Source organism: Salmo trutta, chromosome 22 (genome assembly GCF_901001165.1).
Source record: "Salmo trutta chromosome 22, fSalTru1.1, whole genome shotgun sequence".
Taxonomy (NCBI): Eukaryota; Metazoa; Chordata; class Actinopteri; order Salmoniformes; family Salmonidae; genus Salmo; species Salmo trutta.
The window spans coordinates 19,017,448-19,042,815 of record NC_042978.1 but is presented as its reverse complement, the minus strand read 5'-3'; the positions used below and the strand labels follow the sequence as shown (position 1 = coordinate 19,042,815).

General features: G+C 42.5%; 2 protein-coding genes across 3 annotated transcripts; one reads left to right on the top strand and one right to left on the bottom strand.

Moving 5' to 3' along the window:
- The first annotated feature begins 3 nt into the window (after positions 1–3).
- On the top strand, positions 4–16,532 carry LOC115158299 (signal-transducing adaptor protein 2). Of its 2 annotated transcripts, XM_029707078.1 has the most exons (14): positions 4–421; positions 6,573–6,644; positions 6,797–6,916; positions 7,003–7,059; positions 7,804–7,961; positions 8,115–8,246; positions 8,453–8,522; positions 9,107–9,209; positions 9,391–9,489; positions 9,831–9,902; positions 10,025–10,099; positions 13,690–13,758; positions 15,541–15,684; positions 15,861–16,532. In XM_029707078.1, exons 1-14 carry the CDS (start codon positions 329–331, stop codon positions 15,908–15,910), a joined length of 1,314 nt encoding a protein of 437 aa, XP_029562938.1. In that variant the 5' UTR covers positions 4–328; the 3' UTR covers positions 15,911–16,532. The 2 variants fall into 2 exon arrangements, with proteins under 2 accessions (XP_029562938.1, XP_029562939.1); XM_029707079.1 differs by lacking the exon at positions 13,690–13,758.
- A 114-nt stretch (positions 16,533–16,646) lies between these two features.
- On the bottom strand, positions 16,647–24,547 carry LOC115158297 (fibronectin type III and SPRY domain-containing protein 1-like). Its single transcript, XM_029707072.1, has 12 exons — positions 24,371–24,547; positions 23,283–23,378; positions 22,967–23,098; positions 22,239–22,340; positions 21,879–21,901; positions 21,299–21,420; positions 20,907–21,116; positions 19,015–19,113; positions 18,738–18,891; positions 18,312–18,646; positions 17,885–17,973; positions 16,647–17,775 (listed from the first exon to the last, which is right to left on the bottom strand). The coding sequence occupies exons 1-12, from the start codon at positions 24,383–24,385 to the stop codon at positions 17,665–17,667; spliced, it is 1,488 nt and encodes a 495-aa protein (XP_029562932.1). The 5' UTR covers positions 24,386–24,547; the 3' UTR covers positions 16,647–17,664.
- Positions 24,548–25,368: the final 821 nt, after the last annotated feature.

The window sequence follows — 25,368 nt, the reverse complement described above, 5'->3', positions numbered from 1 at the left end:
GCGTTTAGCCAGCAGTGGGCGTGTTTTGGCGACAGACACCTGACATGCCTCAAGCAGCACCTGTAGTACTCTACCGACTATTGTTTCCAGTCAAGAGAGGAACGTCAGATGATACTTAAGCACATAACAAAAGCTTCTCCAAATTATAGCTGGACGACCAACCAAACCTCGTGGCTTTTCTGACAGGGACTGTCGATTTCTTATGTTATACTTTTTTCTCCTTCACTTCTTCAAGCCATAAGTCCACCCAGGTGTTGTTAAACCACTTAACCAGGAGAGCGGGGAATCACGGTCCCCGTGCGTAAACTCTTCGTCGCGCTCGGCACTGATGGCGGCGACCAAGCGAGTTGGGCGACAGCGCGAACAGCTTCCACACTGCTACTACGAAGGATTCCTGGAAAAAAGGTCATTCGAAGACAAGGTATAAGGATGTTGCTACATTATGTAGTAGTAATTCAATACACTAGGGTCAGACAGGCTTCCTGTGTCGATTAAGACACCACGAAATAATCAAAAATATATACTTACTGTAGCATGTTTGCACAGATCCATATGGCCGTGTGCCTACAAACTAAACTTCCGAACACTTCCTGCCCAGTTACGCTTACACACAGGTGTTCCAGCATGCTAACTAGCTAATTAGAACATGTGGTCACTTGTGTTTTCCGTTAACAACATGGATATATGGTCCTGTGGGAACCCTAACCCTATACGTGTGTAGTAATTTAACATTTAGGGGTGGGTATAACATTTGGAACGTTTCAACAGGAATCTGTTCCAAAACCAGCATCAATTCACCTAGAAAAGTCGCTACCGAATAGGCATCAACTCACCACGTAGCTTTTTCTTAAATGTTTGTCCGTAGGGAACGAGGACAGAAATGTTTCGGAATAAACGTGGTGAGTGAACAACTTAAACGAAATAGCCTACTGACAATGGACCTGATCGGACAGCTCAGAGCTTCTTCTCTTTTCTGTCCATAAAAACAAATGGATTGGTGGAAGAGGCAGGCCAGGAGCAAAGAAGGAGGGTGTGGTCATGCAAGGCATCCCCCGGGGCTAAATGCCCTAAGGTTTACCGGTATCATATTCTGCCGCTATATAACTTTTTGTCAAGCTTGTTATTGTAATGGAGCAGGTCTCGAACCCTCGACCTTCTAGCCCGAGGTCCAGCGTGCTATCGACTGTGCCGCAAAAGCATGCTCAAGCGGCAGAGTCGATATCCACGCTTATAAACCCAGGGTCGTTAATTATACTACGTTTTTGGAACATATTCCTGTTGGAACGTTCCAGAAAGGAAACCCACCCTCGTGTTAACGTTCAGAACGAGCGTCCAGGCTCTTAACAAAACCTGACTGTATAATGGCCAAAGACATCGATCATGTGACAGCATTCATTCCTATGTGAAGAGTCAATATAACATTTGAAGTCTGTTAAAATGGCATGTCATTGGCTGCGTTTACACAGGCAGACCAATTCTGATATTGTTTCCACTAATTGGTCTTTTTCAGAGCTGGTCTGTTGCTTCACAGTCCCCTGCTGTTCCATAAGGTGTATTTTATCTGGGGGGTTTTTAAATACAATTTTACTTGCATGAGTCACTTGATGTGGAATAGAGTTCCATGTAGTCATGGCTCTATGTAGTACTGTGCACCTCCCATAGTCTGTCTGATCGGGACTGTGAAGAGACCTCTGGTGGCATGTCTTGTGGGGTACACATGGGTGTTTGAGTTGTGTGCCAGTAGATCAAACAGACAGCTCGGTGCATTCAACATGTCAATCAATACCTCTCACAAAAATAAGTAGTGATGAAGTCAATCTCTCCTCCACTTTCAGCCAAGAGAGATTGGCATGTCTTGTATTAATGTTATCTCTCTGTGTACATCTAAGAGCCAGTTATGCTGCCCTGTTCTGAGCCAATTTCAATTTTCCTAAGTCCCTCTTTGTGGCACCTGACCACACAACTGAACGGTAGTCCGGGTGTGACCACTAGAGCCTGCCTTGTTGATAGTGTTGCTAAGGCAGAGCAGCGCATTATTATGGACTGACTTTTCCCCACCTCTTAGCTACTGTTGTATCAATATGTTTTGACCATGACAGTTTACAATCCAGTACTACAAGCAGTTCAGTCCCCTCAACTTGCTCAATTTCCACATTATTCATTACAATGTTTAGGGTTTAGTGAATGATTTGTCCCAAATACAATGCTTTTAGTTTAAATATTTTGGACTAACTTATTCCTTGCCACCCATTCTGAAAGTAAGTGTTGCAGTCATTTTGGTCGCTGTAGTAGTTTACGTGTATAGTGTTGAGTCATCCGCATACATAGACACACTTTACTCAAAGCCAGTGGCATGTTGTTTAGTAAAGATTGAAAAAAGTAAGGGACCTAGACAGCTGCCCTGGGGAATTCCTGATTCTACCTGGATTATGTTTGAGGCTTCCATTAAAGAACACCCTCTGTGTTCTGTTAGACAGGTAACTCTTTATCCACAATATAGCAAAGGGTGTAAAGCCATAACACATCCATTTTTCCAGCAACAGACTATGATCAATAATGTCAAAAGCCGCACTGAAGTCTAACCAAACAGCCCCCACAATCTTTTTAGCATCAATTTCTCTCAGCCAATCATCAGTAATTTATGTAAGTGCTGTGCTTGTTGAATGTCGTTCCCTATAAGCGTGATGAAAGTTTGTCAGTTTGTTTACTGTAAATATTGTATCTGGTCAAACACATACTCGCTGGATGCGAAGGGTTTGGAGTGTATTGCCCGTTAGGGCTGGGCGGTATACCATATTTTACAATATAGCGGTATTGATGCACGGACCGGTTTGGGTTTTTACTTCACCTTCTATAACGGTGTTTGAATGTTTGGTTTGTTAAATGTGATACGCTTGTGTAATGTCCATTTGTATTAGAGGTCGACCGATTAATCAGAATGGCCGATTTTAATTAGGGCCGATTTCAAGTTTTCATAACAATCGGTATTTTTGGCCGCCGATTTTATTTATTATTATTATTTTTTTACACCTTTATTTAACTAGGCAAGTCAGATTAAGAACACATTATTATTATTTTCAATGACGGCCTAGGAACGGGGGTTAACTGCCTTGTTCAGGGGGGATTCGTTTTTGCAACCTTCCGGTTACTAATCCAATCCAACGCACGAGGAGCCTGCATGGCAGGCTGACTACCTGTTACGCGAGGGCAGCAAGAAGCCAAGGTAAGTTGCTAGCTAGCATTAAACTTATCTTATAAAAAACTATTAATCTTAACATAATCATTAGTTAACTACACATGGTTGATGATATTACTAGTTTATCTAACGTGTCCTGCGTTGCATATAATCGATGCGGTGCCTGTTAATTTATCATAGCCTATTTCGCCAAATGGGTGTTCATTTAACAAGCGCATTTGCGACAAAAGCACTGTCGTTGCACCAATGTACCTAACCATAAACATCAATGCCTTTCTTTAAAATCTTTTAAACCTGCATATTTAGTTAATATTGCCTGCTAACATGAAATTGTGTCACATCTCTAGCGTTCATTGCACGCAGAGTCAGGGTATATGCAACAGTTTGGGCCGCCTGGCTCGTTGCGAACTAATTTGCCATAATTTTACGTAATTATGACATAACATTGACATAATAGAACTCATAAGCATTCATTCAGACAGCACTTTCGTGCGTTTTGCCAGCAGCTCTTTGCTGTGTTTCAAGCTGTTTATGACTTCAAACCAGGTGGGTATTATTTGTGGAACGTTCCAACAGGAATCTATTCCAAAAACTTCGTAAATAACAAGGTTGCCAAAAAACAATGCATACAAAGTTGTATAGTGGCAGAATAAGATACCGGGTAGTGAGTGGTCTATTTCATAGCGTTTTTCACTCAACGCGTTTATTCCGGAAAATTTCGGCCGATTAATTGGTATCGGCTTTTTTGGGCCTCCAATAATCGGTATCGGCGTTGAAAAATCATAATCGGTCGACCTCTAATTTGTAGTTTACTCCACTACACGAGTCATCCCTCCGCTCTCTATCCCGCTTTCCACACAGACCAAATCCCACCCCCTGTCACTCAAGGAACGCATTTGTTGTTGCTTGACCATGAGACCCTTTCGTTCAGTCTGCATGGTTAATGCAGCACATGCAACAATGTTGATGACAACGATGATGTTTCCACTTTGATCTTAATAGAAATCCACACGCGTTCTATAATTTCAATATTAGTTTGTTTCTTACATCTGCAAACAGCTAGTTTGGATTTTCTTAGCAAGTTAAGCTAAATCGTGTTAGCTACTAATGCTAACTAGCTAATAAAAGTATTGAGTCAGAGCAAACGTAGCTAGCTATTACAGACTGATATCAGTGCTGGTGGAGGCCTACATCAGCATGTTGTTTATACAACAGTATCTTCTAAATCAAAGAGGACTAGGCGACGTGTGAATATCTTAGCTACTTGAATAAAGATTTCATGTAGCCAAAGTTTGTAGGATCCCCTAGGAAACATGGAACATCACTTTGGTTCCTACCCTGTCACAATAACTCATCCATGGCATTATCATTCTCACTGTTCAAATAAACCTACCATTAAAATTATAGACTGATCATTTATTTGTCAGTGGGCAAATGTACAAAATCAGCAGGGGATCAAATACTTTTTTCCCCCACTGTACGTTGGGATGCCAAAGACCAGACAACATATACTTTGGTGAACCTTGGGGCTATTGTTGACTGGGTAAGAAGGGCTGATCCAGATGAGTGATTTACATCTCACTAATGTGTGGAATGAGCCTGGGCCACTACTTGAGCAAGCTGGAAACTCCCTGGAGTTTCCTGTAATATTTCCTATCGTCATGGTACACAAAAGCTTACATGTCGAGATGTCGGGCAATTCCACGGTTACGAAATTGCAATGGTTCTTAGATTTTTCACTTAAAATGTATGAGAAACAAACAACATTGATTTAAGTTTAACAAACCATAGAACTCTATGCTAGGGATGGGGGGGAGGGGAATAAATAGTTAGATATCAAAGTATTATTTTGATATATTGTATCGTTTTGACTCGCAATACTAGTTGGCTTTACTTGCACCAAAACTCCAGTATTTTTGCTTCATCGCTTGTTCTCATCTTTGTTTAGAAAGCCAATTTTGTTTTCAGGACTTTTATTTCCATGACTGATCAAAACTCGTTTTCTCATGTCCCACTGCAGCAGATATATGGTGAGCAACATGTTTAGAACATCGAATCGCAGTAAAATCACTATCAAATCGCAATACATATATAATCATGAGAATTGCAATACATATCATATTGACACCTAAGTATTGTGAGGTCCCTGGCAATTCCCAGCCCTACTCTGCACAAGGACTACTTATTAACAATTAAAACACAACAATATCCCTGTGAGCCAAATGGATGACCATTTCATTTGCTATATGGGACAATTAAAGTTGGGTTGTCTTGTGCGATCAACGTTTGTTGTCTGGATTCCCCTGAAGTCTTTGCACCAACAATTTAATCCCCTTAACATTTTTAAGCCATATTCACTAAAGTTGAGACATTGTCTTACTGTTTGAGAGAGCCAGGAATGTTCCTGGGTAACTAACATAGAAAATGTCTGCATGCCGGCTCTATGTGTGCTATGGGTGGAGCACACATTATAAATGGTTTCTGGTAAATAGGGTGGTTTTTTTGGACTTTGTTCTCTCTGACGGAGCCAAGGAATGTCAGAGACAGAACTGGTTAGACTACTTATTGCCACAAGGCATTAAGATTGGAGCAGGCTGGTGTGACAGATTAGATGATTGACAGGTCTTAATAATAATAATAATAATCTTTGCTGTATTGTCCAATTAGGGCTGGGCTTCAGACATGACTGGACAGTGTTGGGGCTCTAACAATGGCATCCCGTGATGATATGTGGTTGTTTTCCTAATCTGTCATTCAGCCTGTTGTTCTGTTATTTACTACCAGAGTCGTTTCATTTCAGCAAGCGATGTTACCCACCATCTCAGATTGTTATGAATTTTTTTCTGTAGTTAGAAACACGTAAGATTGTTTCAGGAGTGCCATTCTTTTGTTGACATTTTTCTCTGAGAAATGAAGCTATTTGATTGCACCCAAATCGGCCCTTTTTTAATTAATAAGATTCAGATAATATTAAATATAGTACCCAACATCTGAAATGGACCAAACATCTTCCTACCAATGAGAAAGACATGAGGAATCCCCCAAAATGGTCAAAAGCCACCCACGGTGTGGTCATCTTCATCATTCAAGCCAGTCCTGTCACATAAAGTTAGGCTTGATGGGAACTAGACGCGGTCAGTCAGTTCAGCAGGATATACATGAATTACACTGGGAGAATGACTTAACGATAATATAATGTGCCACTTTGTGTAGACTGGTGACTCAAATGACACAACTCATTACATGTAACTTTACTGACGTAAGCTGGAATTCATTATCTATAGTTTGTCATGCAGTATTCTTGTAAATCTTTATGGTGTCATACAACGTGTCATAGCCATTGTCTGTCTTCCACCATCTCTCTCTGTCTTTCTAGGCATCTCGGAGACTATGGACATGCTTGTGTGGAAACGTTCTTTTCTTCTACAACAACACCAATGACAATTATGTGAGTTAACTGGAAGTAATGGGCAAGTGAAGGGGCCTAGGATGGGACAAGTGGGACATCAGATAGAGGAAAGCTCAGTGGTCGACGTATTGGGGTGGTGGCCACTCCCATTTGTCACTGCATACTCATTTGTGTGTGTGTGTTTTCAACAGTATGTGGAGAAACTAGAGCTCCGCGGCCTCATCTCCTTGACGGATGATTGCAGTCGGGACAGAAACCTTGAGGCAGCCAGACTCATCCTGCGCATGGAGGATGAGGAGATCAAAATCACTGTAAGGACATGGATGACTATTTTCCTTTGTTTTGCGTTACTATTGTTTTATTAATGGTTTAATGGGTTCTCTCCTTCCCTCTACAGGCCCCAAGTCTAGAGGCTCGAGAACTATGGAAAGGTTTCATCTCCTCTGTAGTTGAGGTTAGTGAAACATGATATAGCTAATGCACTATCATACCACATATGGCTCAGTAGGCTAGTTTTCCTGGTAATACCTGGTCAGTAAACTGAGAATAATTTATTTTATCTCATGGTTCAAGCCCAGCTTATCAAGCCCTGCTTATCTCCAGTCTTGGCAGGGATTATAATAACACTTATCAAGTCAGTTATTATATTTTTTTTTATTTTATGCCCCCTTTTCTCCCCAATTTTGTGATATCCAATTGCGATCCAATCACGATCTTGTCTCATCGCTGCAACTCCCCCAATGTGCTCGGGAAAGGTGAAGGTCGAGATATGCGTCCTCCAAAACATGACCTGCCAAGCCGCGCTTCTTAACACGCTCACTTAACCAGGAAGCCAGCTGCACCAATGTGTCGGATGAAACGCCGTTCAACTGATGACCGAAGTCAGCCTGCAGGCGCCCGGCCCGCCACAAGGAGTCGCTGGAGCGTGATGAGCCAAGTAAAGCCCCCCCCCCCCCCCCCCCGACCAAACCCTCCCCTAACCCGGACGACGCTGGGCCAATTGTGCGCCGCCCTATGGGACTCCCAGTCACGGCCAGTTGTGACACAGCCTAGGATCGAACCCCAGGCTGTAGTGACGCTCCAACACTGCGATCCAGTGCCTTAGATCCAGTGCCTTCAATATTGCCTCAAACATTTCCAGTGTTTCATGGCCTTTGGTCTAAATGATGGTAAATACTCCTTGTGTCTCTCCCTCCAGCTGTCAGTGCCAAGCTCACTCAACCTGCTGCCAGGCCAGATCCACATGATGAGAGAGACGGTAGAGACCGAGAGGGAGAGACTGAAGACCCTGTCCCCTACCCCTGCTGCAGCATCCAGCTCCAACCTTTACCTCAGCCTCATAGGGGACATGCCTGCGTGAGTGCCCTAAATGTACATTAGAAATTTAGGGGACAAAAGTGCTGGTAGCCGGAGGTTTACACTTGGCTGTTTACTGGTGTCTGGCTAGCTCTGTTTGCCCAATTTTCTTCTACTGTTCAGATGTGTTATATGTGGATGTTCTGTGTGCAGGTGTTTTCAGCCCGTGTCTCGTACTGAGGCAGAGATGATTTTGGAGAGACACTCTGACTGTGGGAACCTGCTGATTCGGCCTAGCAGGGATGGCGCCTCATTGGCTGTCACCACTCGACAGGACCTCAATGGGTACGCTCCCCCATTCCCCTCAATTCCTGACAATGTTGTCTACAGTTCAATCAAAGAAAATACAAGTTACATGACAGTTTGATTAACAGTCCATGAAAGCAACACATGCTGAATCAAGTGAAGGAAAGCCCGTACTTATTTGTTCATGTGACAGATTGCTTCTAATTAATTAATGTGCCATTCATTGATACTCTCTCTTCTGGCAGGTCTGTGTTCAGACACTATCGCGTGACCAGGAAACATGACGGAGGATATGCCATCGATGTAGATATTCCAGTGAGTGTTTCAAAGGGATTCCTGAATCATTATTCCTACTTCCTCGTTGCTGAATACACCTGCTTGTCCACTGCCACACACAACACTTTAAACGCAATACTTTAAAGAGTTATTATTTGTCTAATAGAACATAAAATAATACATTTAAAGTAATTTTCTTTATGGCAGTTAACTATTTCACTTTTCCTCATTCTAAACCTATGAATGGGAATTCTCATTATGACCCCAGAGAGGCATTGAACCTCAGGTTAGCCCAATGTGAGGGAGTGATAAGGAAGACATTGATGAAATATTCTGCAGGTAGTCACAGGACAATAAACCATAAGATTTGTCTTTGCCTGCCCCTGTTTTCTCCTGAAGAACAGACAAATCAATCACCGTGATAATACATTGTACCTTTTATTGGTGCTTTTTGATGTTATGACCTGCATAATTCCTTAGTTCTGCTTTAGCCAATCTCTGAGCTGGCATAGAGTGCGTGGTAAATGTTTCTCTAAATGGGCCATATTGACAGTGTTTTCAGCTGTTTCACTGTATTTCCAGTATGAGGTTGTGCATAATGTTAATGATGGTTCTGCCTGTAGATCTTCTGTGCCACACTGCATGATGTCATAAACTGTCTGGTGGACAAGACTAATGGAACTCTGACCCCCTTCATTATGGAAGGACCCTACGAAGAGAGCATCAGTAAGACAAAGCACACAGCACTTACTACTGCTCTCTTTCATTCACTCTTACATTCTCTTTTACATTCTTCCTCATTCTCCCTGTTTTCCCCTCTGTGCTTCTGTTCATTGTCCATCTTGAGTTAAGTATAGCTCTGGCTTCTCAGTCATGGTCATAACATTAATGCCCTCTGTCTCCTCAGTGTTTGTTCAGGCAAATGAGGAGAATGGAGAGAGTCTGCAGTGTGTCCCCAGTACTCCCATGCCCCCTGTGCCAGTCCCTGCTCTACCTCCCAAACCAGGTATACATACCTCCCTTACTGGGACCTCCTTGACCCTGTTAACAAACACACCTTTACAATGTCGCCAAATGCACTTGACCACTTATAGCTCTCATTCATATTAGGAATTAGAGGTAGTTGCCACTAACAAACACTTTTTTTACAAGTAGACAAGACAGATAGTCAATTTGCGTCATGTTAGACGCTATCTGACGTAAGACAATGGGAAAGGATCTGATCCCAGATGTACTTGTCAACTTCTATCTCAAGCTTCAAATGATGAATGTTTTGCCTTAGTAATGAACAGATTCAGTGAGGTATGCTAAAGAGGAGATAAAAGGAATATTGTGTTTTAATCCCAGGTCCAAGAGGGCGTGTACCAACTCCAGAGCCTGAGTCAGATACAGGAGTGAGCCTTGACCTCAATGATACCCGTGAGCACTATCCTCTGTCCCGCTCCCCTCTGTCTTCAAACACACTTCAAGTATGATTTAATTTCCAAGTATAATTTAATTTCTCACCCTCGGTTGCTATTCTTGTCTGTGTGCTTTTCCAGAGAAAGAAAAAAAAGACACTACTGTGCAGCCTGCCCACCACTCTCAGACTCCTCCCACACGCTTTTGTCTGCCAAGTGAGTCCCACTGTCTTAAAACTACTGGTACCGTACTACTCTAACAACTTCAGACCAAGGTTATTGTAGTAAACAAAACATTTAATTGGAAAACATTTTTTTTTGTAAACTGCAGTGGTGGAAATAGTACCCAATTGTCATACTTGAGTAAAAGTAAAGATGCCTTAATAGAAAAAGTGAAAGTCACCCAGTAAAATCCTACTTGAGTAAAAGTTTTTTTTAAATGTGGGCTTTAAATATACTTAAGTATCAATGTAAATGCTAAAATATACTTAAGTATCAAAAGTAAAAGTATAAGTCATTTCAAATTCCTTCAATTGAAGACTGCACCATTTTTCTTTTTTATATACGGATAGTCAGAGGCACACTCCAACACTTTACAAACAAAGCATGTGTTCAGTGAGTCTGCCAGATCAGAGGCAGTAGGGATGACCAGGGGATGTTCTCTTGATAAGTGTGTGAATTAGACCATTTTCCTGTCCTGCTAAGCATTCAAAATGTAATGTGTACTTTTGGGTGTCAGTATGGAGTGAAAAGTACATTTTCTTTTGGAATAAAGTAAAAAATAGTAAAGTGCAGAACCAAAGTAACTACTTAAGTAAAAATACTTTGAAGTACTACATACAGTGAGGGGAAAAAAAGTAATTTATCCCCTGCTGATTTTGTACGTTTTCCCACTGACAAAGAAATGATCAGTCTATAATTTTAATGGTAGGTTTATTTGAACAGTGAGAGACAGAATAACAACAAAAGTATCCAGAAAAACGCATATCAAAAATGTTATAAATTCATTTGCATTTTAATGAGGGAAATAAGTATTTGACCCCCTCTCAATCAGAAAGATTTCTGGCTCCCTGGTGTCTTTTATACAGGTAACGAGCTGAGATTAGGAGCACACTCAAGAGTGCTCCTAATCTTAGCTTGTTACCTGTATAAAAGACACCTGTCCACAGAAGCAATCAATCAATCAGATTCCAAACTCTCCACCATGGCCAAGACCAAAGAGCTCTCCAAGGATGTCAGGGACAAGATTGTAGACCTACACAAGGCTGGAATGGGCTACAAGACCATCGCCAAGCAGCTTGGTGAGAAGGTGACAACATTTGGTGCGATTATTCGCAAATGGAAGAAACACAAAAGAACTGTCAATATCCCTCGGCCTGGGGCTCCATGCAAGATCTCACCTCACGGAGTTGCAATGATCATGAGAACGGTGAGGAATCAGCCCAGAACTACACGGGAGGATTTTGTCAATGATCTCAAGGCAGCTGGGACCATAGTCACCAAGAAAACAATTGGTAACACACTTCGCCGCGAAGGACTGAAATCCTGCAGCGCCCGCAAGGTCCCCCTGCTCAAGAAAGCACATATACATGCCGTCAGAAGTTTGCCAATGAACATCTGAATGACTCGGAGGACAACTGGTGAAAGTGTTGTGGTCAGATGAGACCAAAATGGAGCTCTTTGGCATCAACTCAACTCGCTGTGTTTGCAGGAGGAGGAATGCTGCCTATGACCCCAAGAACACCATCCCCACCGTCAAACATGGAGGTGGAAACATTATGCTTTGGGGGTGTTTTTCTGCTAAGGGGACAGGACAACTTCACCGCATCAAAGGGACGATGGACGGGGCCATGTACCATCAAATCTTGGGTGAGAACATCCTTCCCTCAGCCAGGGCATTGAAAATGGGTCGTGGATGGGTATTCCAGCATGACAATGGCCCAAAACACACGACCAAGGCAACAAAGGAGTGACTCAAGAAGAAGCACATTAAGGTCCTGGAGTGGCCTAGCCAGTCTCCAGACCTTAATCCCATAGAAAATCTGTGGAGGGAGCTGAAGGTTCGAGTTGTTAAACGTCAGCCTCGAAACCTTAATGACTTGGAGAAGATCTGCAAAGAGGAGTGGGACAAAATCCCTCCTGAGATATATGCAAACCTGGTGGCCAACTACAAGCAAAGTCTGACCTCTGATTGCCAACAAGGGTTTTGCCACCAAGTACTAAGTCATGTTTTGCAGAGGGGTCAAATTCTTATTTCCCTCATTTAAAATGCAAATCAATTTATAACATTTGTGATGTGTTTTTCTGGATTTTTTTGTGGGTATTCTGTCTCTCACTGTTCAAATAAACCTACCATTAAAATTATAGACTGATCATTTCTTTGTCAGTGGGCAAACGTACAAAATCAGCAGGGGATCAAATACTTTTTTCCCTCACTGTAAGTACTTTACACCACTGGTAAACTGAAATAAAATAGAAACATTTTGTAAAACTATACTGAAACTTATCTTTGACTATAAAATAAAAACCTTCAGAAATTGCATATATATATATATATATATATATATATAAATGTATTTCTTGGCAAATCAAAAGTTTTCAAGTATTTTTGGCATTTGGTTTTGAAGCTTCTGATTCTGGCAGGTAAAAGCTGCCAGTAGATGGCAATGTTTCAAATAGCTAGTGAGGCCTAGCTTGTGTATCACCAGAAAGGAAGAAGCGAAGCGAGAGGATTACGTCTGCCCAAAATCTTTCCCTGCAAGATAAGCAGATGTGTTTGCATAGAGGTGTATGAGTGTCAAATTACGTGAGGCTTATTTGGTTAAATAGAGTAATGTTTAGGTTGTTACGTCCTTTGAGGAAAAACAACTTATTTTTGCCTGTTCACATGCGTATCTGCCCTCTCATTGGCTAGAATGGTCCCACCTGATTTCGTCTCCATCTTTGAGGACATGTATTTTCATTGTTAGAGCGGCTACTCTTTTTTTCCTGACCAGGGCCACTCTGGTCTGCTTATTGCCCCCACCCCACTGAGGGTGTTCCCCAGAGCTAAACATCTCGCTGGCTATTTTTTTTCTGGTTGGGGTGGGGGCAGTGAGCAGACTAGAGTGGCCACTCCCCGACCAGAAAAATTTGACAGTGAGACGTTTACTTGAATCAGTGAGTTTACTTGAATCAGTGTGAAACTGCAACAAACACAAAAGTACATGTTTTCAGTTATAGCAGTATAGAGCACAGAATGTCTTCCACAATAACTGCACCAAATGTACGAAATGAGGATTAAGAGTACTCAATCTAGAGCCAAATATAAAATGACTAGAATGTATGCTTGATATTGCTCAGCTAGGTGTCCCTAGGGAGAAATCGTGTTGAAGCTAATGCAAAGTCACTAACAGCTAACTCAATTTTCATGTTTCTGTAAAATAATAATTACGTGAAATATTTTGTCGTGTTAATAAACAAATGTACTTACAGACATTGTCATACAAAGCTTATAAAGGATGTTTAAGGATTGTAACTACTGTCACATCTTACACATTGCTTCACTTCTGAAACCGCTTTCTGTCACATGACACACAGGTCAATTCTACACTGCTGCACTTAGACTGCCTCTAGGGGGTGCTAAACAACTAACAGGTCCAGAACACTGAATTTTTAAATAAACTAATAGAAATAGACAAATGTATAAAATCACAACTATAATAACCTTGCCTCAGCCATTAACAAACGGAAAGATATTTAATGACACAATGTACTTGAAACATATAGAGGAGACAGGTTTTGAAACATTGTGTTTTATGTTTTAGTGATGCCCCGTCAGACCCCCCGTTTGCCCCATCAAACATCTATGCCAAGTGAAGTGCTGCTCAGCTCTGGTGAGCAGCCTAGTTTCTTGCCTTCTGCTGTCTTAAAAATATATTATTTTTTTACACATTGTATTTGTGGTCTTAGTAGATACAGTGCATTTGGAAAGTATTCAGACCCCTTGACTTTTTTCACATTTTGTTACGTTAAATGTTTATTTGAAAATGATTTTAAAATAAATAAATAATCCCCCCTCATCAATCTACACACAATACCCCATAATACCAAAGTGAAAACAGGTTTTTATAAATGTTTGCAAATGTATTAAAAATGAAAAACAGATCTTATTTACAGAAGTATTCAGACCCTTTGCTATGAGACTCGAAATTGAGCTCCGGTGCATCCTGTTTCTATTGATCATCCTTGAGCTGTTTCTACAACTTGATTGGAGTCCACCTGTGGTACATTCAATTGATTGGACATGATTTGGAAAGGCACACACCGGTCTATATAAGGTCCCATAGTTGACAGTGCATGTCAGAGCAATAACCAAGCCATGAGGTTGAATAAATTGTCCGTACAGCTCCAAGACAGGATTGTGTCGAGGCACAGATCTGGGCATGTGTACCGAAACATTTCTGCAGCATTGAAGGACCCCAAGAACACAGTGGAAGAAGTTTGGAACCACCAAGACTCTTCCTAGAGCTGGCCGCCCAGCCAAACTGAGCAATCGGGGGAGAAGGGCCTTGGTCAGTGAGGTGAGGTGAACAAGAACCCTATGGTCACTCTGACAGAGTTCCTCTGTGGAGAGGGGAGAACCTTCCAGAAGGACAACAATCTCTGTAGCACTCCACCAATCAGGCCTTTATGGTAGTGGCCAGACAGAAGCCCTCCTCAGTAATTAGGCACATGACTGCCCGCTTAGAGTTTGCCATAATGCATCTAAAGACTCTCAGACCATAAGAAACACGGTTCTCTGGCCTGATTTTTAAACCAAGATTCAACTATTTGGCCTGAATGCCAAGCGTCACATTTGGAGGAAACCTGGCACCATCCCTACAGTGAAGTGTGGTTGCAGCATCCTGCTGTGATGTTTTTCAGCAGCAGGAACTGGGAGACTAGTCAGGATCAAGGGAAAGATGAATGGAGCAAATTACAGAGACCCTTGATGAAAACCTGCTCAGGACCTCAGACTGGGGCCAAGGTTCACCTTCCAACAGGACAACGACCCTAAGCACACATCCAAGACAAGGCAGGAGTTGCATCGGGACATGTCCTTGAGTGTCCCAGCCAGAGCCTGGACTTGAACCCAATCGAACGTCTCTGGAGAGACCTGAAAAATAGCTGTACAGCTACGCTCCCCACCTAACCTGACAGAGCTTGAGAGGATCTGCAGAGAAGAATGGGAGAAACTCCCCAAATACAGGTGTGTCAAGCTTGTAGCGTCATACCCAAGAAGACTGTTTTAATCGCTGCCAAAGGTGCTTCAACAAAGTACTGAGTAAAGGTTCTGAATACTTATGTAAATGTTTTTATTTTTTATAAATTAGCAAAAATGTCAATGTATTTTTGCTTTGTTGTTATGGGGTATTGTGTGTAGATTGATGAGGGTAGAAACTATTTCATCCATTTTAGAATAAGGCTGTAGCGTAACAAAGTGGAAAAAGTCAAGGGGTCTAAATACTTTCCGAATGCACTGTATCTCATTTTATAAGGCAGTCGACATGCAATTTTTATTTTTTTATTCCTATCGTGGCACCTTGGTGTTTTTTTTTGTCTTGTTTTATTTTTTAGGCTATCCGCTGAATCTTCCCTTTGGGAATCAGTCAATGAAATTGTTCTCCCTTGTGTAGGACCTGAGAGGAAGGCCCTGATGCCACCACTGGTGCCATCTGTTCGTACACCTCGTACCTCCCGCTCGACCTCCACAGATACCCCTGACACAAGGTTGAGAAGCATCACTGTGACTTCTGTCCCACCACACGCTGTGGCTCAGAGTAGGTCAACCATTTTGAATCTATTTCCTTTTTTACTATCTTGTCATTTAGAAGAGTTCCATCTAGAATATGATTTAGAGAGGTAATCGCTCAGGGAACTTGTTGCGTATGTATTGTTGAAATGTAAATAAAACCAAAACCATTCCAAAGTTTCTTGAATCTCTTGTTCCTTTCAGCCATATCTGAGGAGCTCAAGTTGAAGTTGGAAAAGAGGAGGGCGCAATAACAGTAACCTCTCCTGGCAGCTTAGTCAACCAGCAAGTGGAAAAGCCTGCTACAGCAATGGTGTCACAACAAAATGGGGACACTCAACATTCTACTACTACTACTGCCCTAACATGTCACTTTCTCTGGTAGACAGAGACATGGACCGTGTTTCCCTGTCAGACTCAGCCTCTGGGCTACTCTGGCCGCCTCCTCCCCTGGGCCGGGTGCCTGGGTCTCTCCCTGTTCCTTCTCAGCTGGGCTGTGTATGCTCACACTCTAAGATGAATGCCTTATCGATTGCTCCTTCCTGTATCACTTCATCCAAACCAGACACTAGCAAATTTAACAGACTAAATCGGCATTTAATTGTCACATTCGCACCACTGTTGTTTTGTATATTTGCACATTTATTGAAAAAGTCAAACTAGATTTTATTTTTTAACATATAATCCAATAGGCCTACAGTATCAGTTCTAAACCTCAGTGTTTGTTTCTTTGTCGTTTTTTTGACATGCTAAGGTATTCTATATTTATATTGATATCGTTATACATTTGTCTCTCAATTCTACAACAGACTTTTGTCAAAGGCAATGAAGGCAATGTTGTCTCCTGAATGAAATAAAAGGTATCACAGGTATTATATCCTGTCTCTATTCTTGTGAAAACAGAGTTGATCTGATGTCTTTGAAAATGTAGTAGTCTTGAATCCTGCAATGTACTTCTGGTCCTCAATGTACCGACTGAGAGAAACACAGGGCTGTCTTACTGGTTTATTAACTGTGTGACAGACATACTTACTGTAGTGTAAAAATGAAAGGAACATATTTACATTGTCAAATGTTTAAAGCCATGAAGTAAAACATATTCTCCAGTGGAAGCTTTAAAGCATTGCAGGTTATATTCATCTGATGCATACCATCAACATGACAAAAACGTAGACTGTCTTTAAAATAATAGCACCCCAGCACTGAGTTTACAGATCAGGTGACATGAATAAGGACTGGTGTTAACATCGGTAAACACGTGCAGCAACAACATCTCGGAATGTCTCTCTTCCAGGAAGTCCTCACCCAGCTCATAAAATGGTTTCTCTCCTCACTTCAGGTGGTGATTAAACGGTGACAAGTCAGGGCGACACATGTTACAATACAATATTCAGACCCTCCGACCCATTCCAACCCTTCCCCAAGATCCAACCAGCAGTACTGTATTTCCATCTCTGTGTCTCCACTGGTCCACACAGCTGCTGGTGATTCAATACATTCTTAGGTAGCAATAAACTTGTGACTATAAGCAGGTCGTTTTGCTACAAAGTTATTTGGGTTATACAGGTAAATTAGGTGTTTCTGTACTGAGAAGCAACTAGCAAAATAAGAGGCAGAGGATTCCAAACATTCAGTATGTATTAATGACTACTGTACTACAACCACGTTATATGGACTGTTTTTAGTTGCATTGGGGTCTGTCTGTTGCATTGAAATATTAACATATATTGTGCCTAGCTCCTAATATATTGGTAACCCTTTGTTGAATTAGGGATATGAATGAAATGACTTTATGAATCAGTCCTGATACACTGAGGGCACCTGTCTGGAAGGCACAGGGAGTGTAGTGAGCTGATTGGGATCAGGCAGAGTAGGACCCATCACCCCAGGCAGGTGTGGTGTGTATTGGGGGGGTTTGGGTGAGCAGCGCTGGGACCAGTTTGAGCTCCTACCACCATACAGCCTGAATGGGGTAAAGTTCTGCTGCAGCGGTTGGTTCTGGATGGGTCTAGGTAAGGCTGGTGTTGGAGCTGCTGGTACCACTGTTCTTCCTCTGGCTGCTCTGCACGGCACTGGGCACCTGCAGACCCGTCTGCACTGAGAAACTCCCATTCCACACCTGTAGGGGGAGATAGAGCACATGCTTAACTCACAGGCAGGATTTATCTAAGATACCGGTAGTGGTTTCATGACTTTTTAGAGCCACCCAAAAAATCTAAGTTCCTCACCGAGAAGGCTGGTATGACAGGCTGTGTGAACTTGGTTCTAAAAGTGTGCATCAGTGTCTTGGTTCTGGCATTGTAAAAAGACAGTGCACCTGGATGGAGAGAAAGGTAATGTCACGAATGTCCCAGTACTCTGAGGCAGCTTGGAATTTGATACAGCAGCATAGCTAAGGAACACAGAGTGGAAAGGGGGATACCTAGTCAGTTGTACAACTGAATGCATTCAACTGAAATCTTCCAGACTAGATACCGACTGCAGACACTCATCAGTGTTCATTTGATTACATTACCCAACCCATTCCTGGTCCAATCCTTAATTCAGACCAATTTAATAAAGTAGAGATAACAATGTGCTGTATGTCAGTCTGAGTTAAGTGGTGCTAACTGGATGGAGGAAACCACTACAATGGGAACAGGAGATCCATCTCACCCTCCTCGTAGTTGCAGTAGACCCCTATGCGGTCGGGGATGGGACAGTCCAGGGTGCGGGCCTTGTTGTTGTGCTTGGCTGTGAGGCTCTGCTGCAGCCAGTTGTTCAGGTGGATGCACCATGATGCGTTGCTCTTCCCCAGCTGGTCAAAGCGGCCCAGGTTCCGCAGGGCCAAGCCCACAGCGAACGCCTTGCTTTCCTTATCGAAACGCACCTCCCAGTACTGCTGGCCTGCGTCGATAAAAGTGTCTCCCAGTACAGTGTAGGATTCAGCCGTGAATCGGTCTCTGCCGACCCGAGCAGACGGCACTCTCTTAGGTGAATTCATGGCTGTCCTAGGAGAGGAGGCCACCAAAGTTGAACATCGACTTTCATTCTATACACTGTTAAGTGTGCACAAAGGATTTGGCAGAAAGTGTTTCTGACCTGGCAGGTGAGTGCATTGGAGATTGGTTGGTTCTGTTCTTGTCCTTGCGGATGTCCTGGATGACCTTCCCCCCGCAGCTGTCCCACTCCACACTGAGGTCCTCCACCTTCAGGTTCTGATGAGCCGAGCCTGCATCCAGCTTGAACAGGAAAGCTGCAAGGGGAGGTGGAGAGAGGGTTTTCTGACTCATTCTTATCTTGACATCATTAGGACATTAAGGATAATCAGCTACATACATTCTCCTGTGGAAGACTATGCCCAGTTCAGTTCACTCACCATGTGTCTCCAGTGTTACAAGCTCAGAGAACTCTCCTGCCACAGCCTTGTTACACGCCTTCACACGGAACGTCATGTAGTGTGTGTCGAAGCGAAGCCCTGAAAATACATAATAATAATGATAATGAATATGATGGCTACTTAATAATTACAGTTGGTAAATTAGAGTCACCGTATTATTCCTAGGCTACAGCATCCAAAGACAGGCCTTTTTTCATACTACCCTCTTACTACGGTGAGCTCCAAAAGTACTGGGACAGTGACACATTTGTTATTTGTTTTGGCTCTGTACTCCAGCACTTTGGATTTGGAATGATACAATGACTATGGGGTTAAATTGCAAACTGTCAGCTTTAATTTGAGGGTATTTTCATCCATATCAAGTGAACTGTTTTGAAATGACAGAACTTTTTGTACATAGTCCCTCCATTTTAGGGAACCAAAAGTATTGGGACGAAAACACTTAAATAATGTATTGTGTAAATGTTATTGTAAATAAGAATAGTGTTTCTAAAAACGTCTATATTAATGTGGATGCTACCATGATTATGGATAGTCCTGAATGAAATTGTGAATAATGATGAGTGAGAAAGTTACAGACATACAAAAATCCCCCCCCCCCCCAAAAAAAAGAAATGCTAACCTGTTATTGTAATGGTGAGAAGTTAGCATGTCTTGGGGGTATGATATTTGTGTGTCTGTAACTTTTTGTGTGTCACTCATTATTCACGATTCATTTGAGACTGTCCATAATCATGGTAGCCGCCACATTAATGTAGGTAGAAGTGTTTAGAAATGCCTCCCGAGTGGCGCAGTGGTCTAAGACAGTGCTAGCTGTGCAACTAGATATTCTGGGTTCGAGTCCAGGCGCTGTCGCAGCCGGCCGCGACCGGGAGACCCATGGGGCGGCGACAATTGGCCCAGCGTCGTCCGGGTTAGGGGAGGGTTCGACACGGATGTCCTTGTCCCATCGGGCACTAGCGACTCCTGTGGCGGGCCGGGTGCAGTGCACTCTGACACGGTTGCCAGGTCCACAGTGTTTCCTCTGACACATTGGTGTGGCTGGCTTCTGGGTTAAGTGGGTATTGTGTCAAGAAGCAGTGCGGCTTGGTTGGGTTTTGATTCGGAGGACGCACGGCTCTCGACCTTCGCCTCTCCCGAGTCCGTATGGGAGTTGCAGCGATGAGACAAGACTGTGACTACCAATTGGATAACACAAAATTGGGGAGAAAAAGCAGTAAAAAAAATAAAAAGAAGTGTTTAGAAACATATTATATTCTTATTTACAATAAAAGTGAGTCCAAAATAACACAAAACATTATTTACCATTCATTTCTATTGGGCACAAAGTAATCTGCAAATGCATCCAACAAGTTCGTAGAAACACTGGGTTAACTGCCTTGCTCAGGGGCAAGCTTGATGTAATAATCATTGTGTGCTAGGAATATGGGACCAAATACTGAACGTTTGACTACTTTAATACACATAAGTGAATTTGTCACAATACTTTTGGTCCCCTAAAATGGGGGGAATATGTACAAAAAGTGCTGTAATTTCTAAACAGTTCACCCGATATGGATGAAAATACCCTCAAATTAAAGCTGCCAGTCTGCAGTTTAACCTCATAGTAATCAAATCTGAAGTGCTGGAGTACAGAGTCAAAACAACAACAAAATTGTCACTGTCCCAATACCTTCGGAGCTCACTGTAGTTTAATGTCCACAACCTGGCTCAACCCTAACCCTAGCTTTATGTTCACACCCTGGCTCAAACCTAATCTTAAACATAATCCTATGTCTAACGTTAATCCTAGTTTCATGTCCACATTCCATTTCAACCCTAACCCTAGCCATAACCCTAACCCTTACTTCTCTTCTCGAGTCAACTCTTACCTGTAAGGGTGTACTCGGTCTCGCGGATGCCCTCCACTACCATCCATGGGTAGTCCTCTCGGGTGCGAGGCGGCCCCTCATGGTTGGTGCGGCGGTATTCCAGGTCATAGTGGTCTATCTTGCTGTCGGGCTCAGGCAGAGCCCACTGTACCATCACCGTGTTGTCACACACCTGGCACTCTGACACCAGAATCTCTGGGGTCGCAGGCACTGGGGAAGAGAGAGATTTGGCTTATTGTCCTACTCATTTGTGACTACTAGCCACAAGCGAAAGACAAAATCATTGTACACATACAAGGCAGCAGTATTGTATTTCAAAAATCCCAATTCATATTAACTATAAAGTTCAGTTCTTAAAGAAAACCAATAGACATGACAGTTCACAGACTGACCTGGGAGGAACTTGATGGCCTGCAGCATCTCCCTCTCTTGGGTGAAGTCCACCATCATGTGACTCATGCTGTCAGTGGCTTTGGCTTTCAGCGACAAACGGAAGGCTGGGGCCATTGTCACACTGCTCTCCCACAAACAAAAACACAGAGAATGAGACATGCCTCATTGTTCAACCCACTGAAGGACTGACGGGACACATTAGTTAGTGTGTTGTACTGTAGTACTACTATAACTAATCACTACACAGAGCTAAAATACCATACTAACTACGCTTCAACTGTACCACACAAAAACATTAATGAATCATGAACTCACATACACGAAACATACAAGCTAAACTGACACTGCCAGAGAGGGGATAGACTGGCGCATGTGCCATGAGAGACTGACACATGTTTGAGACAGAGAGGGCAGGTGAGGTGAGGGAGAAAAGGCTGAGATGAAATGCCAGAGTGGTGATGAAAGAGCGTGCTACAGAGTGATTGTATCTAATCTATATTTTGTTGGAAAGCATGTGGGTGAGCAGATGGTTAGGGAGTTAAGAAGATACTCTGAGAAATGGGCAGCAATGTACTATACCTATCCTTAATGTCTTTGGCCGCCTGGAGAGAAGCAGAGAGGGAAAGGAAAAGGAAATGAAGGAGATAAGGACAGAGAACTGAGTTGCAGCCACATCCTTACAATAAAAACAACACATCTGTGTTAATAAGTTGACACACACCACAACGAACCACATCAGATCAACATACTGTACTGCTTTACAATACATGTAAATAAGATAAGAAACAGGTAGTAACTGTGTTAAAACAACAGTCATGCCACTAAAATCATTATGAACCATTATTGATATCCTCAAGCTAAATCCCAATGCCATCGTGGCATCATTGCATAAAATATGTAAATGAAAGTTAGGTTGGAGAAGATTTTGCCAACCGTTACCTGAGTGAAGTCGTCTGCTTCCGAGGAGCAGAGAGTCTGATTGGCTACCTCCAAAAGCTCCTCGGAGCTCTCCAGGGCTTTGGAGCATGCACTCAGCTGACTCTGAGAGAGAGAGCATGATATATTTAATCACAGTCCAGACACTGTTTCCTTTCAATATAATGAATGTCTTCTATGCTGTACTGTTTCTTTCCATCAGAGGAAAAGTTCATAAGAAAAGTTATTTGGGTTGAATAGCTTTGAATCACTTTCTTTTTCAATTAACCTACTGGAAACTGTACAATATATCCGTTTGGCTACCCACTCACATAATCAAGCACAGAAGGATGCAGTGTAGTGATGTCATTACAAAGCTGCCCCTGCCGTGGCTTTGTCTGACTGACTGACAGTCAGAGGCTAAGAGATAAAGCAGGATTGTACACAGACACAATAATCCTCTAGGAATAATAACGTTGCGAACCCCAACACACACAGCCTTTCATGGCAACATTTCTTTCATAGCAACTCTGAATCGGTCTGCACAAAAAGTTCACCCAAATTGTGAGCCTGAGAATGAGTCACGCTACATTGATCATAAGCTGATCTTATGATCGGATAGCCTGGAGAAGTCATCAAAATATTGTTCCAATGTTGAATGTTGATGACTGAAATCTTGAAAGCTCAAGAAAATGCAAAGCAAAAGCCTGTAAAACCCTTATCCAGTAAAAGCCCAATAAAGTTGAACTGACCTGTAGCTCATAGGTGCGGCTGGCCCTCTCCTGTTTGATCCTGGTGACCATGCTGTCCTTTATATCGTCCAGTACTGAGTGGAGGGAGCTGAACTCTGTCTCCAGGTCCTCCTGGACACGGCTGGAGTTACCCTGCAGGGGTCAATAGAGAAGGAATCAGTTCACTGATAGATACCATGTACATCCAGCCAGTCCGTCTGACTAGTATGCCACGCCATGCCAAACTCATAAAACCATGTGTCTATTGTGTTGTGCACATATCCTACTGTCAGGCTGTCATCTTAATGTTACAACGTCCAGATGCGTTGTACAATACCTCCAGGTTCTCCAGGCTCTGTTTCTGACAGCAAATGAAGTTTGTAATCTCCTCATTCTTCAGTGCCAGGGTGGTGGTGATCTTACGAAGCGATTCCTTAACAACATACAAAAGGTTATTAAGCCTAAGAATATATTAGAGAGAACATTATTACATATCACATTGGACCAAGTTCTCAATACGCAGAATATAATATTTCCTTGAGATGCCTTGCTTCAAGATAACACATCAGTAGTGACGCCTAACAATACTAGCGTACATTTAAAGAAGTAAGGATGAATCAGAAATGGTTAGTAGGCTACTTAGTCCCCCAAATCTCTATCCAGTAATTTCCCCATCTGTGTAAATTGTGACAAGGGCGTCATCTTGCTACATAACCATAAGGATAGCATCCATCATTTAATAATGTGTCTCCTCTCCAGTGGTTAGGTTTAACCCATCATAATACACTAGGCACCATGGGCACCCTATCTCTGCAGCAGCCAAGCTAAATTCAATATGATACTGATTTAAGAAGATCTGGCAAATTATGTTAAACATTTCCACAGTCCAGTCCCACGCCCGTCAGGTTTATAGAATCATACACTCCCAACCCAAGAAGCATTTAATATGCTCCTTTCTGCGAGAGGCTATGCGCCAGGCCCCAATAAAAGGGATAATGGGACACACTCTACACTTATTGCAACCTCGGTCTCAGCAAATCGGTCAAAACTAAAAACAGACAGCTGTTAATGTGTCTTGGACTGGTATGCATTTACAAGTTAAATCAATAAAGACTATTCTGAGACCTCGTTAGTCGCAGTTTTCCTCGCGCACGAATTGGAGTCTTCTTGGCGAAAAGTGATGCTCATGTGCATCGAATGTTTGATGTACTGCAAATCTTTATGTCGACGCGCCTCCGCGAAATACGCATCGTCTTTTAAATCAACTAAAATATGTAAACATACAAGGTTGTATTAAAAGGACAGAATACAATCCAATGATATAAAACAGCTTCAAAGTCCCGGTCCTTCGCGCTACTCCCCTTTCTTTGTACGCCCTGCGACCGCAGCAAACACAAAACACCTGTTCGGCCACTTCCATCCTACCTTCTGATCTCCCATCTTGCCAGACCAAGAAACCGGTATCGGTGTATCAGTAATTATAAAGGCTATTCGTCGCCGTCCCCTATTTTTGGTTTATTTGCAGCACACTCTACTGGGCTGGTACTGATGCTGCTGGAGTGCATTGCATCTTTCGTCCAACGCCTAGGGCCGTAGTGTGTATTGCGCAGACGCAGTAGAGGAGAACTCTGGGTATTGTCGTTTTTATGTGAAACATTGTTTCCAGTCTGTTTCTGGGGGTGAAGGCTATGCGTTTTCCTTTGTAAACGAAAAGCAGCTATGGAGAAAATGCAAATTATGATTTATTTAAAAGGCCTATTTCATATGCTAAATGGTATTCTTCAGTTTACCCTCAGGGTTTCCACCAAATATATGATATGACACGTGAGGTTTTTCATGTTTTAGTAGGCTGCCTATCCTGTGTTTGACCCCTTTCTTCTCCCTACCATAAGAAGTGACACATTTTAATGAAAAGGAAAAGACACAATGTGTCATCAATGTTGTTTACTCATTATCACATTATACACATTCTGTGTGGGTTCATCTTCTTACTTCATTGTTCATGACACTCCAAGCTGATAAACTATTTAAATCAGAAACTTTGCATGGCTATTTGATCTTAGTATTGTTTTATGACCGAAAGTCGCACGGATATTCTAGAATGATTGTAGTGGCGAAGTGAGTTGACACGTTTGGACCAAAACCCCAAAACTCTCGGAAGCCCTTCCAGTTTCTCTGAGCCATACTTACAATATGCCCTTAAATTGCCCAGTGCACACCTACAGCGTTTGAGGACACATGTGACTGCAAGACAACTATGTGTGTAGAGTTTAGTAACTCAGCAAATGTTGTTTTTAATGTAGTCTACCACTCTTTGTAGTTATATGTGCATCCCCCATCACCCCTCAATGTCTGGGTTTCAGTATGTGGTAAATGTTGAGCACTTCCTTCCACCCACACATATAGAGTCCTTCCTCATCTCA

Excerpts from the sequence above, each read along its gene's own strand:
- LOC115158297 (XM_029707072.1), bottom strand. Across the intron at positions 21,421-21,878 it reads GCCAAAGACATTAAGGATAG|TGTGACAATGGCCCCAGCCT; the intron begins GTATAGTACATT and ends GTGGGAGAGCAG. Across the intron at positions 17,974-18,311 it reads CTACTGCAACTACGAGGAGG|GTGCACTGTCTTTTTACAAT; the intron begins GTGAGATGGATC and ends CTCTCCATCCAG.
- LOC115158299 (XM_029707078.1), top strand. The coding sequence starts at position 329 with ATGGCGGCGACCAAGCGAGTTGGGCGACAGCGCGAACAGCTTCCACAC. Across the intron at positions 6,645-6,796 it reads ACAACACCAATGACAATTAT|TATGTGGAGAAACTAGAGCT; the intron begins GTGAGTTAACTG and ends TGTTTTCAACAG. Across the intron at positions 9,210-9,390 it reads ACCCTACGAAGAGAGCATCA|TGTTTGTTCAGGCAAATGAG; the intron begins GTAAGACAAAGC and ends CTGTCTCCTCAG.